General features: G+C 39.6%; 1 protein-coding gene across 2 annotated transcripts in view; it reads right to left on the reverse strand.

Annotated features, from left to right (window-relative positions):
• Positions 1-1,141: 1,141 nt before the first annotated feature.
• Spryd7 (SPRY domain containing 7) overlaps positions 1,142-19,543 on the reverse strand; it is a 34,163-nt gene continuing 15,761 nt past the window's right edge. Inside the window, exons 3-5 of one of the 2 annotated variants that reach the window (XM_021181847.3) lie at positions 18,350-18,516; positions 13,194-13,296; positions 1,142-2,508 (exon numbers count right to left, since the gene is read on the reverse strand). In XM_021181847.3, coding sequence (XP_021037506.1) covers positions 2,411-2,508; positions 13,194-13,296; positions 18,350-18,516 — 368 coding nt within the window. In that variant the 3' untranslated portion in view covers positions 1,142-2,410. The remainder of the gene's footprint in view (positions 2,509-13,193; positions 13,297-18,349; positions 18,517-19,543) is intronic. The other variant, XM_021181848.3, reaches the window with a different exon arrangement.

Here is a 19,543-nt window from a genome sequence, read left to right on the forward strand (position 1 = left end):
AGTCTTCACCAGGGAAGAGAACACCAATACAAAATGGTCAGCCCTGTACACACGCACAGACTAGCTAACATTATACAGACTGAGCAGGTTACATTTAGGAATATACATGTATATACATGTATACATGTAACAACTATTAATAAAATAAAGAAACCATGAATTCGAAAGAGAACTAGGAGGGTTATATGGGAGGAAAGGGAAGAGGGAATAATGTGATTATAACATTAAAATTAAAAGAAAAATGGTAAAAAATATATACTGCATACATGTATAAGATTGTGAATGAATAAATACAATATCAGAAAAAGAAAAGAATGTGACGATTTAAAAAATAGCTTTTACAAATATAAACAAGAGTTTGGGATTGGTCAGATGGCTCAGCCATTAAAAGCACTTGCTACTCTTGCAGAGGGCTTGAATTTGGTTGTCAGGACCCACACTGGACAACTCACAACTGCATGTAACTCCAGCTTGGTGATCTGATGCACTCTTTAGACTTTGGGTACCTACATGCAGATATACACATACACACAGACATAGACAAAAAAATCTAAAAACGTAACAGATGGATGTACTAAGATCACTAAAAGCAGTATACTGAAATTAGAGAATTCTCTTTTTCACATAGCTCTACCCAGCCAGCCTCTTCTGTATTTTGAGACAAGGAACATTACAGTACATAGCCTAGTCTGGCCTTAAATTTGTGAGCCTCCTTCCCTGATCTCTCAAGTACTAGGTTACTGTCTTGTGCCACCACACTTAGTTAAACATGTTGTGAATCAAAATTACTAAAATAGAAAGTCAGATGAAAGTGAATAAATAACATATATAGTCTGAATTCTATATATCTTCAGAGGTAAAATGTGGGTTTATGTAAATATGTTTGCAAAGCACATAACCAAATATTTGTCTACTAAATAACACATAAGCATTGTGCAGAACCCCATAGCTTCTGGAATTAAAACCAGCCTGCCTTAAATCTCAAGACATTTTACCTGTTTAGACTAGTATGCACAGGGTCCAGAATGCACCCCTGACCCGAGTCTCTACTGCATAAGTCTGGGCTGGGTCCAATCATGTCCTCTATTCTAGCGAGTTCCCCAGTGATCCTGCTGGTCTAAGACACCATGAAAACCACTGCTTCACAACAATCATGGCTATTTTTATTAAGTGCTGATAATTAAAGCATTTTACACACACCATCAACTAGTCACAGGCTCTCAGCATGTCAGTATGATTACCCTTTGTGTAAGGTAGACTCTGAGAAACTCAGCAGCAGAGGACAGGAGGACACTGGGCAACTGTTCTCTGAATTCTAGCGTCCATGTTTTCCTTGCCTCACAACACCATACAATTTGTTGTGATGAATCCTGACTATAGTTATCTGAGAAAAAGAATATAACTGTTTGAAGATGTGATTAGCTTAGTCAGGTTGTTAACTAATAAAAAGTGACTCAAGAAGATCAAAGGCTCAGGACCATGAGGACTCACTTATGTCAAAATTTCCATAATTATTACCATATAATTAACAAAACAGGAAGAATGTTTTAAATATAATACTGAATATTCCTTAATACATCTTTATTATTCCTTATAGCAAAAAACAACTAGATTTTTTTTGACAGGTTCTCCCTACACAGCCCTGGTTATCCGGGTACTTATGATACTCACTACATAGACTAGGCTAGCCTCAAACTCACAGAAATCTTCCTGATTTTGTCTCCCAAGTGCTGGAAATAAAGGTGTGTGCCTTCACACTTGGCTTATTTTATATTTAAAGCATCATAACTCTTACAGAGGTTTGCTAGTATACTACGAGCAATCACTACTTGCTCATCTTGATGGTCTTCAACAAGATGGTCTGCTAACTTCCTCATCTTTCAAAAAGGCAACAGAAAGCAGGGATACAATAACACAGCAAAAGAAGCAGTTTCAGTTTTAAGAAAAGTAGTCCATTAACAGAGGAAATAAATCAGCAAAACTAAGCTGCCAAGTATGTAAATTTCTGCCATTTCATTTTATCAAAAAGGACAGGGAGACACAAAATTATTGGATTACAGACTATGGTGACTCAAGTTCAGGATGACAAAAAAATAATCACTCAATTACACATCACTGTCAAATATTTTATATAAGAAAAATTCCCTTAAATATTTATGTACATGTTACCACATAATACTGTTAATGAAGCCCAGAGCTATATATATATTTGTTTAAATAAGATTAAATAAGTTGCCTAGATCTTTTAAATCAAACCTCAGCATGGTATAATGAATACATGGGTTCCTTGGACAACAATTAGAAGCTCAGTGTTCAGTATGTGTTCGCGTCTCTAGATCAAGGAGAGCTTTATTACGTGGTAAGCGCTTGTGTGATGGTGCAGAGGTCTAAGTCCTGAGAACAAACTCATTCAGAAGATCTGCTGCTCAAATAGTATTTTTTCAAAACCAGGTGGAGGAGTATGATAAAATTCACTGAACTGGCAATCCAGAATTGCACTGTCGTCAACTAGAAGGGAGAAAAAGAAAGAAATTAAATTAGAAGGATATTCAAATGCACAGATAATTATGAAGCAAAGGTTTTTAGGCAGGGATGTTACCCAGTGACAGAGCACTTGCTTAGCAATTGCTAGTTCCTAGGCTCCAGCACCGAAAACCAATTTAAATAGAAACCACTTTCCTAACATATATAATTTTTATTTTTTATGCGCAAGGGTGTTGTGCTTATGTGTCTGTCTGTGCATGCCTGGTGCCCGAGGAGGCCAGAAGAGGGCACTGGATCTCCTGGAACTAGAGGTACAGATGGTTGTGAGCTGCCATGTAGGTGCTGGGAATTGAACTCAAGTCTGCTGCAAGAGCAGCAGTTAGTGCTCTTAACCCCTGAGCCATCTGTCCAGACCTCAGTGTCATATTAATTAGCTAAGAGTAAACAACACCTGCCATCTAGGTTATAAAATCTTCAAAAAGTTATTGCATTTAGTGTGTGTGTGTGTGTGTGTGTGTGTGTGTACTCATGTGTACATTATATGGTGCACACTCAGAAGTTAGAGGACAACTTTTAAGAGTCCATTCTCTTCTTGCATCTTCTGGATCTTAAGGATTTAACTCAGTTCTCATAGTTGGCAGCATATGCTTTTATCTGATTGCTTTGGGATGCAAAATCTTCACAACAAAGTCTGTCAAAAACGTACAAAGGAAGTTGTCAAAACATCACTAATAATGATCCCAAACCACATGTAGAGGTGTATGTCTGCTGTCTCAACTATGTGAAGGCTGGGGCAGAAGGAAATCCTTAGCTCAGAAGGTTGAAACCATCTGAGGAAATGTGGTAAGACGCTATCTCTTAATAATGATCTCACAGGTTTTTGGGGTTTTTTGTTTTGGTTTGGTTTTTCGAGACAGGGTTTCTCTGTATAGCCATGGCTGTCCTGGTACTCACTTTGTAGACCAGGCTGGCCTCGAACTCAGAAATCCGCCTGCCTCTGCCTCCCGAGTGCTGGGATTAAAGGTGTGCACCACCACGCCCGGCCCAATCTCAGTTATAAATACTAGTAATCTGAACTCTTTGTCTATCCAAATAAATAAACAAGTTTTAAAAACAAAATGTTCTATTTTGTAAAAACTATTGATTTGCAAAGTTCAAAAATCCACCAGTGAGTCTGCGGTCGGTGCCCGTGCCTGCTTGTCCCAGTGCTGATAACTACAGTGCAGTATCCAAGTCAGGAAACTGATCTTGGCGCACTGCCGTGAGCTAGACAGCCCGCTCTAGTCAGTTTCTACAAGGTTTTTAATGAGCATGCTACTAAAGAGAAATGACAGGGTACAGCCATAAAAATAAATTCACAAATGTTCACAGCAGCTTTACATATAATGACCAAAAATCACAAATAAGCCTAACAGCTACTAACTGATACGGGGATAAAAAATTCAATACAGGCACACGACAAGCTTTCACTACAGAGCAATAAAAAGGAAATACTAACATATGCTACAACACAGAAAGGGAGTATTAACCGTCTGAATCTGTATACATAATACTTAAGAAGGCAGGCTAATCTAAGTAAGCAGAAACAGACCCACCGCTGACTGGTGGAACTTGGAGAGGTCCAAATCAAGATAATCAAGGGCAGGAGGAAACTCTGAAGTAATAAGTATGTGCACTACCATGACCATGAGGGTCACAAAGCAAAATAATACTAGTGCAGAAAAAAAAGTTTCAGACATTATTGCGAGCTTAGATTAGTGCAAGTGCTGGCTCTGTAACAACACTTCAGGGCTGGGCAGCATCTCTCTCTATAGGTTGTGTGTAAGAGCAGAGACAGTGAACCAGGGAGCAGTGGTGTAAACCTTTAGTCGCAGCACTCTGGAGGCAGAGTAGCAAGTGTATGTATCTCTGAGTGAGGCCAGTCTGGTTTACCGAGCAGATCTAGAGCAGCCAGGGCTATACAGAGAAACTGTCTCCAAAAACAAAACCCAAACAAACAAAAAGTAGAGAGAGTGAAAATAGACTGTCCTAGGATTAAGGGTGAGACAAGATGCAGGGAAAAGGGAATTAATTCTGTTTTTATTTTAAATAGCATCAGACTATTAAAATATCCAGTTTCTCTTCCGGCCGGACCAGCACCAGGGTAGCTAGAGCGCAGGGTCGGCTGACACCCGCCAGCTACCCACGACCCCCGCCACAGGATTTTGAGACTGCTGGTGAGTGGAACACAGCTTCTGCTCCAGTCCAATCACGTGGGACCTGAGACTGCTTTGGTTGGGGAGGCAGAAGTCCGGCCTGAGTAGGGCCACAGGCCTCTTCCAGCCTGAACAGCACCGGGGTAGCTAGAGCGCAGGGTTGGCTGACACCTGCCAGCTACCCACGACCCCCACCACAGGATTTTGAGACTTCTGGTGAGTGGAACACAGCTTCTGCTCCAATCTTTAAACAGTGACAACGACAACAACTAACCCCAGAGATTACCAGATGGCGAAAGGTAAACGTAATAATCTTACTAACAGAAACCAAGACCACTCACCATCATCAGAACCCAGCACTCCCACTTCGCCCAGTCCAGGGCACCCCAACACACCGGAAAAGCTAGACACGGATCTAAAAGCATATCTCATGATGATGGTAGAGGACTTCAAGAAGGACTTTAATAACACACTTAAAGAAATACAAAGGAACACTGGTAAACAGGTAGAAGACATTAAAGAGGAAGCACAAAAATCCCTTAAAGAATTGCAGGAGAACACTACTAAAGAGTTACAAATCCTTAAAGAAAAACAGGATAACATAATCAAACAGGTAGAAGTCCTTAATGAAAAACAGGAAAACACATCCAAACAGATGATGGAAATGAACAAAACCATACTAGACCTAAAAAGGGAAGTAGACACAATAAAGAAAACCCAAAATGAGGCAACACTGGAGATAGAAACCCTAGGAAAGAAATCTGGAACCATAGATACGAGCATCAGCAACAGAATACAAGAGATGGAAGAGAGAATCTCAGGTGCAGAAGATTCCATAGAGAACATCGGCACAACAATCAAGGAAAATGGAAAATGCAAAAAGATCCTAACTCAAAACATCCAAGAAATACAGGACACAATGAGAAGACCAAACCTACGGATAATAGGAGTGGATGAGAATGAAGATTTTCAACTCAAAGGACCAGCAAACATCTTCAACAAAATTATAGAAGAAAACTTCCCAAATCTAAAGAAAGAGATGCCCATGAACATACAAGAAGCCTACAGAACTCCAAATAGACTGGACCAGAAAAGAAATACCTCCCGACACATAATAATCAGAACAACAAATGCTCTAAATAAAGATAGAATACTAAAAGCAGTAAGAGAAAAAGGCCAAGTAACATATAAAGGCAAGCCTATCAGAATTACACCAGATTTTTCACCAGAGACTATGAAAGCCAGAAGATCCTGGACGGATGTTATACAGACACTAAAAGAACACAAATTCCAGCCCAGGCTACTATACCCAGCCAAACTCTCAATTAACATAGATGGAGAAACCAAAGTATTCCATGACAAAACCAAATTCACACATTATCTCTCCACGAATCCAGCCCTTCAAAGGATAATAACAGAAAAAAACCAATACAAGGACAGGAACCACGCCCTAGAAACAACAAGAAGGTAATCCCTCAACAAACCTAAAAGAAGACAGCCACAAGAACAGAATGCCAACTTTAACAACAAAAATAACAGGAAACAACAATTACTTTTCCTTAATATCTCTTAATATCAATGGACTCAACTCCCCGATAAAAAGACATAGACTAACAAACTGGCTACACAAACAAGACCCAACATTTTGCTGCTTACAGGAAACTCATCTCAGAGAAAAAGATAGACACTACCTCAGAATGAAAGGCTGGAAAACAATTTTCCAAGCAAATGGCATGAAGAAACAAGCTGGAGTAGCCATTCTAATATCTGATAAGATTGACTTCCAACCCAAAGTCATTAAAAAAGACAGGGAGGGACACTTCATACTCATCAAAGGTAAAATCCTCCAAGAGGAACTATCAATCCTGAATATCTATGCTCCAAATACAAAGGCAGCCACATTCATTAAAGAAACTTTAGTAAATCTCAAAGCACACATTGCACCTCATACAATAATAGTGGGAGACTTCAACACACCACTTTCACCAATGGACAGATCATGGAAACAGAAACTAAACAGGGACACAGTGAAACTAACAGAAATTATGAATCAAATGGATCTGGCAGATATCTACAGAACATTCTATCCTAAAACAAAAGGATATACCTTCTTCTCAGCACCTCATGGTACCTTCTCCAAAATTGACCACATAATTGGTCACAAAACAGGCCTCAACAGATACAAAAATATTGAAATTGTCCCATGCATCCTATCAGATCACCATGGACTAAGGCTGATCTTCAATAACAAAATAAATAATAGAAAGCCAACCTTCACGTGGAAACTGAACAACACTCTTCTCAATGATACCTTGGTCAAGGAAGGAATAAAGAAAGAAATTAAGGACTTTTTAGAGTTCAATGAAAATGAAGCCACAACATACCCAAACTTATGGGACGCAATGAAAGCATTTCTAAGAGGAAAACTCATAGCTCTGAGTGCCTCCAAAAGGAAACTAGAGAGAGCACACATTAGCAGCTTGACAACATACCTAAAAGCACTAGAACAAAAGTAAGCAAATTCACCCAAGAGGAGTAGACGGCAGGAAATAATCAAACTCAGGGGCGAAATCAACCAAGTGGAAACAAGAAGAACTATTCAAAGAATCAACCAATCAAGGAGCTGGTTCTTTGAGAAAATCAACAAGATAGATAAACCCTTAGCCAGACTCACTAGAGGGCACAGGGAAAGCATCCTAATTAACAAAATCAGAAATGAAAAAGGAGACATAACAACAGATCCTGAAGACATCCAAAACACCATCAGATCCTTCTACCAAAGGCTATACTCAACAAAACTGGAGAACCTGGATGAAATGGAGAAGTTCCTAGACAGATACCAGGTACCAAAGTTGAATCAAGATCAGGTTAATGATCTAAACAGCCCTATATCCCCCAAAGAAATAGAAGCAGTCATTAATAGTCTCCCAACTAAAAAAAGCCCAGGACCAGATGGGTTTAGTGCAGAGTTCTATCAGACCTTCAAAGAAGATCTAATCCCAGTTCTTCACAAACTATTCCACAAAATAGAAACAGAAGGTACTCTACCCAACTCATTCTATGAAGCCACAATTACTCTGATACCTAAACCACAAAAAGACCCAACAAAGATAGAAAACTTCAGACCAATATCCCTTATGAATATTGATGCAAAAGTCCTCAATAAAGTTCTTGCTAACCGAATCCAAGAACACATCAAAACAATCATCCATCCTGACCAAGTAGGTTTCATCCCAGGGATGCAGGGATGGTTCAATATACGGAAATCCATCAACGTAATCCAGTATATAAACAAACTCAAAGACAAAAACCACATGGTCATCTCCTTAGATGCGGAAAAAGCATTTGACAAGATCCAACACCCATTCATGATAAAAGTCTTGGAAAGATCAGGAATTCAAGGCCCATACCTAAACATGATAAAAGCAATCTACAGCAAACCAGTAGCCAACATCAAAGTAAATGGTGAGAAGCTTGAAGCAATCCCTCTAAAATCAGGGACTAGACAAGGCTGTCCACTTTCTCCATACCTATTCAACATTGTACTTGAAGTCCTAGCCAGAGCAATTCAACAACAAAAGGAGATCAAAGGGATACAAATTGGAAAAGATGAAGTCAAAATATCACTTTTTGCAGATGATATGATAGTATATATAAGTGACCCTAAAAATTCCACCAGAGAACTCCTAAGCCTGATAAACAGCTTCGGTGAAGTAGCTGGATATAAAATTAACTCAAACAAATTAATGGCCTTTCTCTACACAAAGAATAAACAGGCTGAGAAAGAAATTAGGGAAACAACACCCTTCTCAATAGTCACAAATAATATAAAATATCTTGGCGTGACTCTAACTAAGGAAGTGAAAGATCTGTATAATAAAAACTTCAAGTCTCTGAAGAAAGAAATTATAGAAGATCTCAGAAGATGGAAAGATCTCCCATGCTCATGGATTGGCAGGATCAACATTGTAAAAATGGCTATCTTGCCAAAAGCAATCTACAGATTCAATGCAATCCCCATCAAAATTCCAAATCAATTCTTCAACGAATTAGAAAGTGCAATCTGCAAATTCATCTGGAATAACAAAAAACCTAGGATAGCAAAAACTCTTCTCAAGGATAAAAGAACCTCTGGCAGAATCACCATGCCGGACCTAAAGCTTTACTACAGAGCAATTGTGATAAAAACTGCATGGTACTGGTATAGTGACAGACAAATAGACCAATGGAATAGAATTGAAGACCCAGAAATGAACCCACACACCTACGGTCACTTGATCTTCGACAAGGGAGCTAAAAACATCCAGTGGAAGAAAGACAGCATTTTCCACAAATGGTGCTGGCACAACTGGTTGTTAACATGTAGAAGAATGTGAATCGATCCATTCCTATCTCCTTGTACTAAGGTCAAGTCTAAGTGGATCAAGGAACTTCACATAAAACCAGAGACACTGAAACTTATAGAGGAGAAAGTGGGGAAAAGCCTTGAAGATATGGGCACAGGGGAAAAATTCTTGAATAGAACAGCAATGGCTTGTGCTGTAAGATCGAGAATTGACAAGTGGGACCTCATGAAACTGCAAAGCTTCTGCAAGGCAAAAGACACCATCAATAAGACAAAAAAAACACCAACAGATTGGGAAAGGATCTTCACCTATCCTAAATCAGATAAGGGACTAATATCCAATATATATAAAGAACTCAAGAAGGTGGACTCCAGAAAGTCAAATAACCCCATTAAAAAATGGGGCTCAGAACTGAACAAAGAATTCTCACCTGAGGAATACCGAATGGCAGAGAAGCACCTGAAAAAATGTTCAACATCCTTAATCATCAGGGAAATGCAAATCAAAACAACCCTCAGATTCCACCTCACACCAGTCAGAATGGCTAAGATCAAAAATTCAGGTGACAGCAGATGCTGGCGAGGATGTGGAGAAAGAGGAACACTCCTCCATTGTTGGTGGGATTGCAAGCTTGTACAACCACTCTGGAAATCAGTCTGGCGGTTCCTCAGAAAATTGGACATAGTACTACCGGAGGATCCAGCAATACCTCTCCTGGGCATATATCCAGAAGATGTCCCAACCGGTAAAAAGGACACATGCTCCACTATGTTCATAGCAGCCCTATTTATAATAGCCAGAAGCTGGAAAGAACCCAGATTTCCCTCAACAGAGGAATGGATACAGAAATTATGGTACATTTACACAATGGAGTACTACTCAGCTATTAAAAAGAATGAATTTATGAAATTCCTAGCCAAATGGATGGACCTGGAGGGCATCATCTTGAGTGAGGTAACCCAATCACAAAAGAACTCACACAATATGTATTCACTGATAAGTGGATATTAGCCCAAAACTTAGGATACCCCAGATATAAGATACAATTTGCTAAACGCATGAAACTCAAGAAGAATGAAGACCAAAGTGTGGACACTGTGCCCCTTCTTAGAATTGGGAACAAAACACCCAGGGAAGGAGTTACAGAGACAAAGTTCGTAGCTGTGATGAAAGGATGGACCATTTAGAGACTACCGTATCCAGGGATCCATCCCATAATCAGCTTCTAAACGCTGACACCATTGCATACACTAGCAAGATTCTGCTGAAAGGACCTAAATATAGCTGTCTCTTGTGAGACGATGCCGGGGCCCAGCAAACACAGGAGTGGATGCTCACAGTCAGCTATTGGATGTATCACAGGGCTCCCAATGGAGAAGCTAGAGAAAGTACCCAAGGAGCTAAAGGGATCTGCAACCCTATTGTTGGAACAACATGATGTACTAACCAGAACCCCGGAGCTCTTGTCTCTAGCTGCATATGTATTATCGAAAGATGGCCTAGTCGGCCATCACTGGAAAGAGAGGCCCATTGGACTTGCAAACTTTATATGCCCCAATATAGGGGAATGCCAGGGCCAAAAGAATGGGAATGGGTGGGTAGGGAAGTGGGGGGCGCAATGGGGGACTTTTGGGATAGCATTGGAAATGTAATTGAGGAAAATATGTAATAAAAATATTAAAAATAAAAAAATATTAAAAATTAAAAAAAAAGAAAAAAATAAAATATCCAGTTTAACTAAATTAAATTGTAAAATATATTTTGCTACATATAATTTGCTTCATCTTATATTTTGCATAATTTGCACTTTATGTTTTAAAAGATTTTGTTATTTCAAGTTGTGTGTGCATGCCTTCAGTTGTTTGCCCACATGAATACAGATGCCTGTGGAATCCAGAAGAGGGCACCAGATCTCTGGCTGGTACAGTACAGGCAGTTGTGGGCCACCCAATATAAGTGCTAGAAATACAATCTGTGCCCTCTGTAGGATCAGCAAGTACTCTTAATAGCTGAACCAATTTTCCAGCCCCTGGAAATATTTTAAAATAACTTTATTTCATACACTCACTTGTATTAATGTAGCTATCCTACTGATCTTTAATTTCTCAGGCTAACTTGCTTAAAATATTGAAGCTATATTTACATTTTTTAAGTAAATTTCTTTTAAGCTTACTCAATATGTAAGAATACTAACCTATACTGAATTTAAAAAGATTCTTTTTTGTTTTGGTTTTTGAAAACAGGGTCTATTTGTGTAGTCCTAGCTGTTCTGAAACTCACTCTGTATATGAGACTCGCTGAAAGAGTGGGGATGAGAGCCGGGCGTGGTGGCGCACGCCTTTAATCCCAGCACTCGGGAGGCAGAGGCAGGCGGATTTCTGAGTTCGAGGCCAGCCTGGTCTACAAAGTGAGTTCCAGGACAGCCAGGGCTATACAGAGAAACCCTGTCTCGAAAAACCAAAAAAAAAGAGTGGGGATGACAGATTAATGGGAAGTATAGATGACCAAAATGACTCTACAAATATATGAAATTATCAAGGAATAAAAAAGAACAGTACGAGCCAGGCATGGTGGTGTGCGCCTTTAATCCCAGCACTCGGGAGGCAGAGGCAGGTGGATTTCTGAGTTCGAGGCCAGCCTGGTCTACAAAGTGAGTTCCAGGACAGCCAGGGCTATACAGAGAAACCCTGTCTCGAAAAACAAAAACAAACAAACAAAAAAGAACAGTACACACATTTCTGCATACAAAGATATAAAAGGTAAAAAATCACTAAAAATAAGTTCTTAGGAGAAGAGGAGAGTTCTGAAACACAACGGAATAGAAATGGTAAGCTTTCGTTATCATTTAGTAATTGTCCTCATGACTATACCCCTCTCACACTAGCCTACTCTAGGTTAATAATAGCTTTATTATAACCCAAATCTAAGAAGTTACATAATTAAGATAATAGTTTAGACTTAGTAAACCACAGACAGGAAAGCCCGATGTTTATTGGTCTGAAGCTGGCAAGATGTGTACTAAGAGCAGAACAGAATGATAAAGGCACTACAGTTAGTGTTTTTCAAAGGACAAAGACCTTAGTTTTGTTTTGTTGGTGGTGGTTTTTTTTTTTTGAGACAGGGTTTCTCTATACATCTCCACCTACCTCTGCCTCCCAAGTCCTGGCCACCATTCCTGGCTTAAGATCTTGTTTTTAGAGACAAATATAAAGTATTTATTAACAAAATGATATGTCTGACATATGCCTCAAAATAATCCAAGAAGGAAGGAAAAAAGGAAGTGTTGAGTTTGATGAAACTTGGAAAGCTACAGAGAACACACTGGGCAACACGTTCATAAGGGCTACTGTAATATTCTCTTTACTTCTGAGAAAGTTTGAAATTTCCTATAATAAAAAAAAGGAATCATGAGGCATCTACACTGCCTGATCTTAGGGACCAACTATACAGAAATGATAGCACTAATACACGATGGCTATCAAAAGCAAAACAGCTGATCTGAAACTATTCTAAATCAAAATCTCTCTCAGAAGAGTGACAATGTGTAGGTAATTTTCTAAAGGCAATAAACACTCAATTCAAAATACTTGTTTCAATTTCATTTCCTGGTGACCTAATCTTTACTAATAATTAGTAAAAATAAATAAATAAAAGATTTGTAAATTCTGTGAAAAAATTTGGACTTTCTAGAACATAAAGCTAAATGTGTAGATAAGGGACTGGAAAGATGGCTTGGTGGTTAAGAGCACTAGCTGTTCTTCCAAAGAACCAGGGTTCAGTTCCCAGCACCCAAGTGGCAGCTCACAACCAACTGTAACTCCAGTTCTCCTGGTGTCCTCTAGCCCCAGGCACACATGTGGTACATAGACTCATACTCAGGCAAACAGAGATCACAGAAAAATTAAAAACAAACAAGCAAACAATATGATAAAATGGAACATGGTTATGGATGTTTAGTTACAATTACTACATATTCAGAAAACATTTGTAATATGTAGGGAATTAATATCCTTAATTCTGCAGAGATAATGTAATAGTCTGACTACATTCTGCATGAAATGTCCTTATTACCAACTTGTTCCGACTTCTGAATGATAACTACAAAGTTAACATAAATGCCAAACAACAGTTAACACCATATTAACAGAAGAATAACTGCTGAGCTTACCATATACAACTGGATACACTGTCCCTCGTATACCTGATGCTGGACAATGCATGTTTTTCCCATTCAAATATACATTTAATTCTACATGGTCATATGTTATACCCTATGAAGGAAAGAAAAAAATTTTAAGGATAAAAATATAACTGTTGCACAAAACCCTCAATAACCTATAGCACTGAGAAGCATGCGCACAGAAACAAAGTGTGGGGCCACTTTCACTAGAGCTGACAATCTGGCAGTCCACTTTAACTAAAACATTACTAATGGTTATTGGAGCTGTGGGGTATTAACAATATAAAATTCCAATTAGAGGTAAAGCAAAGATAAGAGTTTAAATTATAGTATTATATTTGGATAACCTGGATTTTATTATTTAAATAGTAAAAGTAAATATGTTATAAAGACTCTTTTAAAGATTTATTTATTATGTTTTTTGAGTACACTGTAGCTGTCTTCGGACACACCACAAGAGAGCATCGGATCCCATTACAGATGGTTGTGAGCCACCATGTGGTTGTTGGGAATTGAACTCAGGACCTCTGGGAGAGCAGTCAGTTCCCTTAACCACTGAACCATCTCTCCAGCACATGAAGACTCTTTTAAACACTGGTCTTTCTCTAGATTTTTATCTGATGGGGAAAACACTGTTGCCCATTAGGGGTGCCTAACTTTGTCAAGTTATTAAGAGATGAACTGATATATGTTATTTATTATTTTAAAAATACTTTAGTAATTTTTTAACTTAGAAATGTTTTTAATTGTTTTTGTGTCTGGTTATGAATGTGCAGACATGCAGGCAGGTATCCAAGGAGGCCAGAAAAGTGTGTTGAATCTCCTGGGGCTAGAGTTACAGGCAGTTGTAAGCCATCCAACATGGGTGCCAGGAACTGAACTCTGGAATAACAAGTGTTCTTACCCACAAAGTTATCTGTAGACAAGTCAGTTCTAAGAAATCATACATTTCTCTTTTACCCTTATCTCAAGTAAGACCAGTCAGTATCTACAATTTAGTATGAATGACGGTGAGTCCCCAGTTAAAAAGAATGGTCTAAAAAATTAAAATTAAAAAAAGAGAATAAAAACGTATTGTATACACTATGATAGCTAGAAAATGGCATCAGTCATATTATTACAGTGCTAAAGGTCACTCGAGACAGCCCGCACTGTGATGCATTATTCCAGGCATTTCATTGTCATTTAATGCTAACAAGACAGTTATGTTCACTTAGCAGCTGAAGCACAGAAAGGTTAAGTGACCTAACTAAGGTTGCAGAGCTAGAAAGTAGCAGAACTGAGATTGAAACCACAGGGTGACTTCAGAACACTTTTACTCACCATGCCATATTCTACTTGCTTGTACATTTTTGTACAGATAGGTTGGAATCCCTGGTTGAAACTAAGAAATGCTCTAAAACCTAAAACTTTCTGAGTACTAGACTACACTATTATACCCCACGTGGGAAATGCCCAAGCTGATCGTGTATGATGGGTCACAGTCAATACACACTAAAAATACTGTGCAAACCTGGGCCAGCAAAATGGCTCAGCAAGTGAAATATGCTTGCCACAAAGCCTGAATCTGATCCTGGACCCAAATAGTAGAAGGAGAGAAGCCCTATGAGGTGCCCTCTGACGGCCATCAGCTCCATGTGACATGCAAGGTATCCCATAGTACAATGCAAATAAAGTTCTAAAAACCTTGCACTGCAGAGATGCTCACAGTCACCCTGGTGGCTCTTGCAGAGCACGGGGTTTGGTTCCTTGCTCCCACATCGCAGCTCTAACTCCAGAACCAGGGGATCTGAAGCCTTCTTCTGGCCTCTACCAGGCATGTACATGTGCATATACAGGCAAGAAAACTACCCACAAACATAATATTATAGTACAAACTGTCTCCCAGCTGTGTATATAGGTGGATTCCATGCCCACCCTTCTGACTACTAGATTTCTTGATTCAATGGGACCCACGGAAGAGTAAGCATGGAATCCACCTATATATAAAATATATACGTTAAGACTCCAACATCAAACAAAACCCTGACGTTAGAAACTTCCCTAGTTCCAAGCATTTCAGACCTACTGTTACCAACTAGTGGAAAACCAGGTCTTTCTCTTGAATAAAGAAGACTAGAAACACAATGGGCTGGGGGAGGCAGCCTAGTATATGTGAGACACAGCACAATAATAAGTCATTTTTAAAAAGAAAGAATAAATAGAAGCCAGAGAGCTCTTCCAAATGATTAACCACCAACAAACAACAACAAAAGAAACCAACAAGCAGCAGACTGCTTCTATGGGTCTCCCTGGATGTGGGTCAACTCTAACAATGGACCGACTCAGATGCTTTCTAGAACAACTTCATAAGCATCACTTAGCCTCAACTCCCCTTCTCAGCAAAGGTTCGGGAGAGTCCATGTGTAAGGGCTATAAAGGCTATAAAGGATTTCTCAAGTTTTAGCAAAGCTAGAGTTAACCGATGGATTGGGGGCTGGGAATGTAGCTCAGTTGGCAGAGTGCTTTCCAGCATGCCCAAAGCTCCAAGTTTGATTCCCAGCACACTGAAACTAGATGTGGTAGTAAGCCTGTAAGTCTAGAACTTGGGGAAAGGCAGGACCCCAGAAGCTAAAGGCCATCCAGTCTGTGGCCAGCCTGGGCTACACAAGGCCCTCTCTCAATAAACAAACAAACCCTGAATGACTGATATGAGGCATAGTCTCACCCAATAGCTCTGGCTGGGCTGGAACTCAGTATATAGAGCTCAGGCTGGCCTTGAATATCAGGTGATCCTTATTTCTGCCTCTCCAGTGCTATGATTACAGGTGTGAAATATCAATGCTAGCCTAAACAATGACTTAGTGATGGCTTCTGTTTCATTTTAGTTTAAAGGCACTAAAAAAATGCACTTGTTACATTTTTTGTAAAGAGGTCTGTTTTCGGGTTTTTTTTAATCAAAACAAAATTACATAAAAAAGAACGTATGTGACTCTCTTTATGGGACTGAGTCCAGGCTCCCTTCACCACCAGTGGCACCATAATCCACTGGAAGATAAGTTATAAATGAAGCATCTACCAGGATAACAGAACTAAAATAGTTTTGGAAGGGTGTAAGAATCCCCACCTCCTCCAGTCAAGTTCAGATCAAGTAGTGTTCCAACCTAGCCTGCCTCTTACATGATGTAAAAACCTTGAGTCCGCAGCAGCCACACCATAAAATACAAGGATAGTTTCCTGTCTTATAGTCAGCTCCTCCTGCTGCCGCTGCTGCCAGCTTTGAAATGATTATCTACAAATGTTCAGAGCAGAAAGATGAGATGGCCAGCTTTCTTAATTCTGCTTATACGTAACATTTTAGGTCTTTTATTTTTTTTAAAACTATCAGAATGGGCATAAAAACTTAAAGTCTAACTTAATAATGTTGACAAATTAAAGTGGCGCTATTAGATTTGTCAACTTGTGGTATCAAGTCATCTCAATGAATGAGAAAATATGTATAAGGTCAGTATTACAATGAAGGAAACATGTTTCAATTCATCTTTTATTATAAATAGGTTGACAGTCTCAACATGACAGCAAATTCTCTTTTAAGAAGTAATCAGTTAGCTGGGCACAGTGCCACACTTTTGATGCCAGGACTCAGAAGGCAGAGGCAAGTGTACCTTTGTGGTTTCTAGGTTAGCCTGTTCTACACAGTGAACTTCAGGCCCTGACGTTAGGGCTGCAAAGTGAGACCCTGTCCAAGAAATTATTTATATAAGGGTGCACCATATTATGGATATCTGGAAATGACCTAATAGAAAAAAATCAAGTATCTTAGTTTGCTTTTTATTGCTCTGATAAACAGCACGACCAAAAGCAACTTGAGGAGGGAGGAAAGGGTTTATTTCATCTTATAGTTTATAAAGGGAAGCCAGGGCAGGAATTCAGGGCAGGAACCTGGAGGTAGGAACTGAAGCAGAGGCATAAGAAGTGCTGCTAACTAACCTGTTCTCCAGCACTCACTCAGCGTGTTATTTTATATGACCCAGGACCACTTGTGTTGGGGTACCTCAATCCACAGTGGCTTGGACCCTTACATACCAATTACTAATCAAGAAAGTGTCCCACAGACTAGTCTACAGACTGATCTGACAGAAATGTTTTCACAATTGAGGTTTCCTCTTCCTAAATGACCCAAGCTTGTGTCAAGTTGACAAAACAAGCTGGGCAGTGGTGGCACATGCCTTTAATCCCAGCACTTGGGAGGCAGAGGCAGGTGGATTTCTGAGTTCAAGGCCAGCCTGGTCTACACAGAGAAACCCTGTCTTGAAAAACAACAAAACAAAACAAAACAAAACAAAACAAAAAAATTCTTTTTTGGACAAGGTCCCACTGTGCACCTGATTGGTCTGGAATTCACTATACAGACTAGGCTACCCTTAAACTCATAGAGATGCCCCTGCCTTGGCCTCCTCAGTGCTGGGATTAAAAGCATGTGTCACCATGTTCTGTTCTAACCCCGGGGAAATTTTGAGCCCAATTCTTTGAAGGGTTCTGAAAGTAGAGGCAGTTAATAAGATTGGATTTAACAAAGATCAACACTTGCAATAGAATGCTATAATTTATAAAATGTCCCTAACATTAATAGATGTGAAATTGGGCTGGTGAGATGGCTCAGTGGTTGAGAGCACCGGCTGCTCTTCCGAAGGTCCTGAGTTCAAATCCCAGCCACCACATGGTGGCTCACAACCATCTGTAACAAGATCTGACACCCTCTTCTGGTGTGTCTGAAGACAGCTACAGTGTACTCACATATAATAAAATAAAATAAATAAATCTTTAAAAAAAATAGATGTGAAATATTTTGAGAGATCTCTGGCCTCAAAAATACCTACTATCCTCTAATAGGACCAGAAAGTTTCTCTGTGACAGTAGTATATTGTTTAGCAGTCAACCTAAAAATGGTCTTGCACAAGGTCAGTCATGCTTATGTCCTGGTCTGCAAGAAATTCCACAAGGACAGAGCAGTGCAGTGAGGCAGCAATAGTCAGCAGGCATTCTCTCTGGAAATGGGACCACCTCACTAGAGCCTATCCCAGGGCTTTGGAATAAACGTCACAACCTGCCATGCAAACCATGTCTACTCACAACAGTTCAAGCAACTCTCCCAGGAGACTCACCACTACATCTCCCTCCTGAGGAAGGCTGTTTGCTGGCAGCCTGTTTTTCTCTTCGTTGTTGTGGTACAAGGCTCCGTCATTTCTCATCACCAGGCTATGCATGTCTCGGCCAAGAGGAATCTGGTTCAAGTTAACTTTCTGAGTTGCAACACCTATACCCCAGATTCCTGAAAATACAACAGTTTAAATACATCATAAATCTAAAGAACACAAATATAAAAGATTTATTTTAAAAGAGAATATCAACTGTTTTTCTTTTTCCTTCCTTCCTTCCTTCCTCCCTCCCTCCCTCCCTCCCTCCCTTCCTTCCTTTCTTCCTCCCTTCCTTCCTTGCTTTCCAGTCATGTCTCTGGCAAGCTTAGACTTGGAACTCACTGTATATAAATAGAGACCAGGTTGGCCTTGAATTCAGAGATCTGCCTGCTTGGGTCTCCTCAGTGCTGGGATTAAAGGTATATACCATTGTTGCTTGCTTTTGTTTTTAAAACCAACTTTCTTTTCTTTTTTTAAAGATTTATTTAATGTACAAGTGCTCTGTTTTCAGACACACCGCAAGAGGGAATCAGATTCTGTTACAGATGGTTGTGAGCCACCAGGTGGTTGCTGGGAATTGAACTCAGGACCTCTGGAAGAACAGCTAGTGCTCTTAGCCACAGAGCCATCTCTCCAGCCCCTAAAATCAACTTTTTCAAAAGTAGGTTGCAGGGCCAGTCAGATGGCTCAGCAGATAAAAGTGACAACCCTGAAAACCTGAGTTTGAACCTCAGAACCCAAGTCAAAGTGGAAAGAGGACAGAGTCACCAAGTATATAAGGCTGACACCCTCACCAGAATCTTATATACATACAATAATAACAAAGTTTTTGAAGTAAGCTGCAAAGTATACAACGTTTTCCATAAATAAACTGGGAGGTAAGAGTTGCATTTCTGGGGTTTAAATAATCACAGTTTTATTATCTTGGACAAAGTACTTAACTTCTCTGTTTCCTCACGTGTTGTGTCTAATAGTACTTATAAGGTATGGTGGTTTGAATGAGATTGGCCCCAACAGGCTGATGCATTTGAATGCTTGGTCTGCAATTGGTGGACTGTTTAGGATTAGGAAAACTGGCCTGTGACCTTGTTGGAGGAAGTATGTCACTAAGAGTGTGCTTTGAGGTTTCAAAAGCCCACACTGATCTCTACCTCTCTCCCC

Source organism: Mus caroli, unplaced genomic scaffold (genome assembly GCF_978045245.1).
Source record: "Mus caroli unplaced genomic scaffold, Mus_caroli_1 scaffold_12, whole genome shotgun sequence".
Classification (NCBI taxonomy): domain Eukaryota; kingdom Metazoa; phylum Chordata; class Mammalia; order Rodentia; family Muridae; genus Mus; species Mus caroli.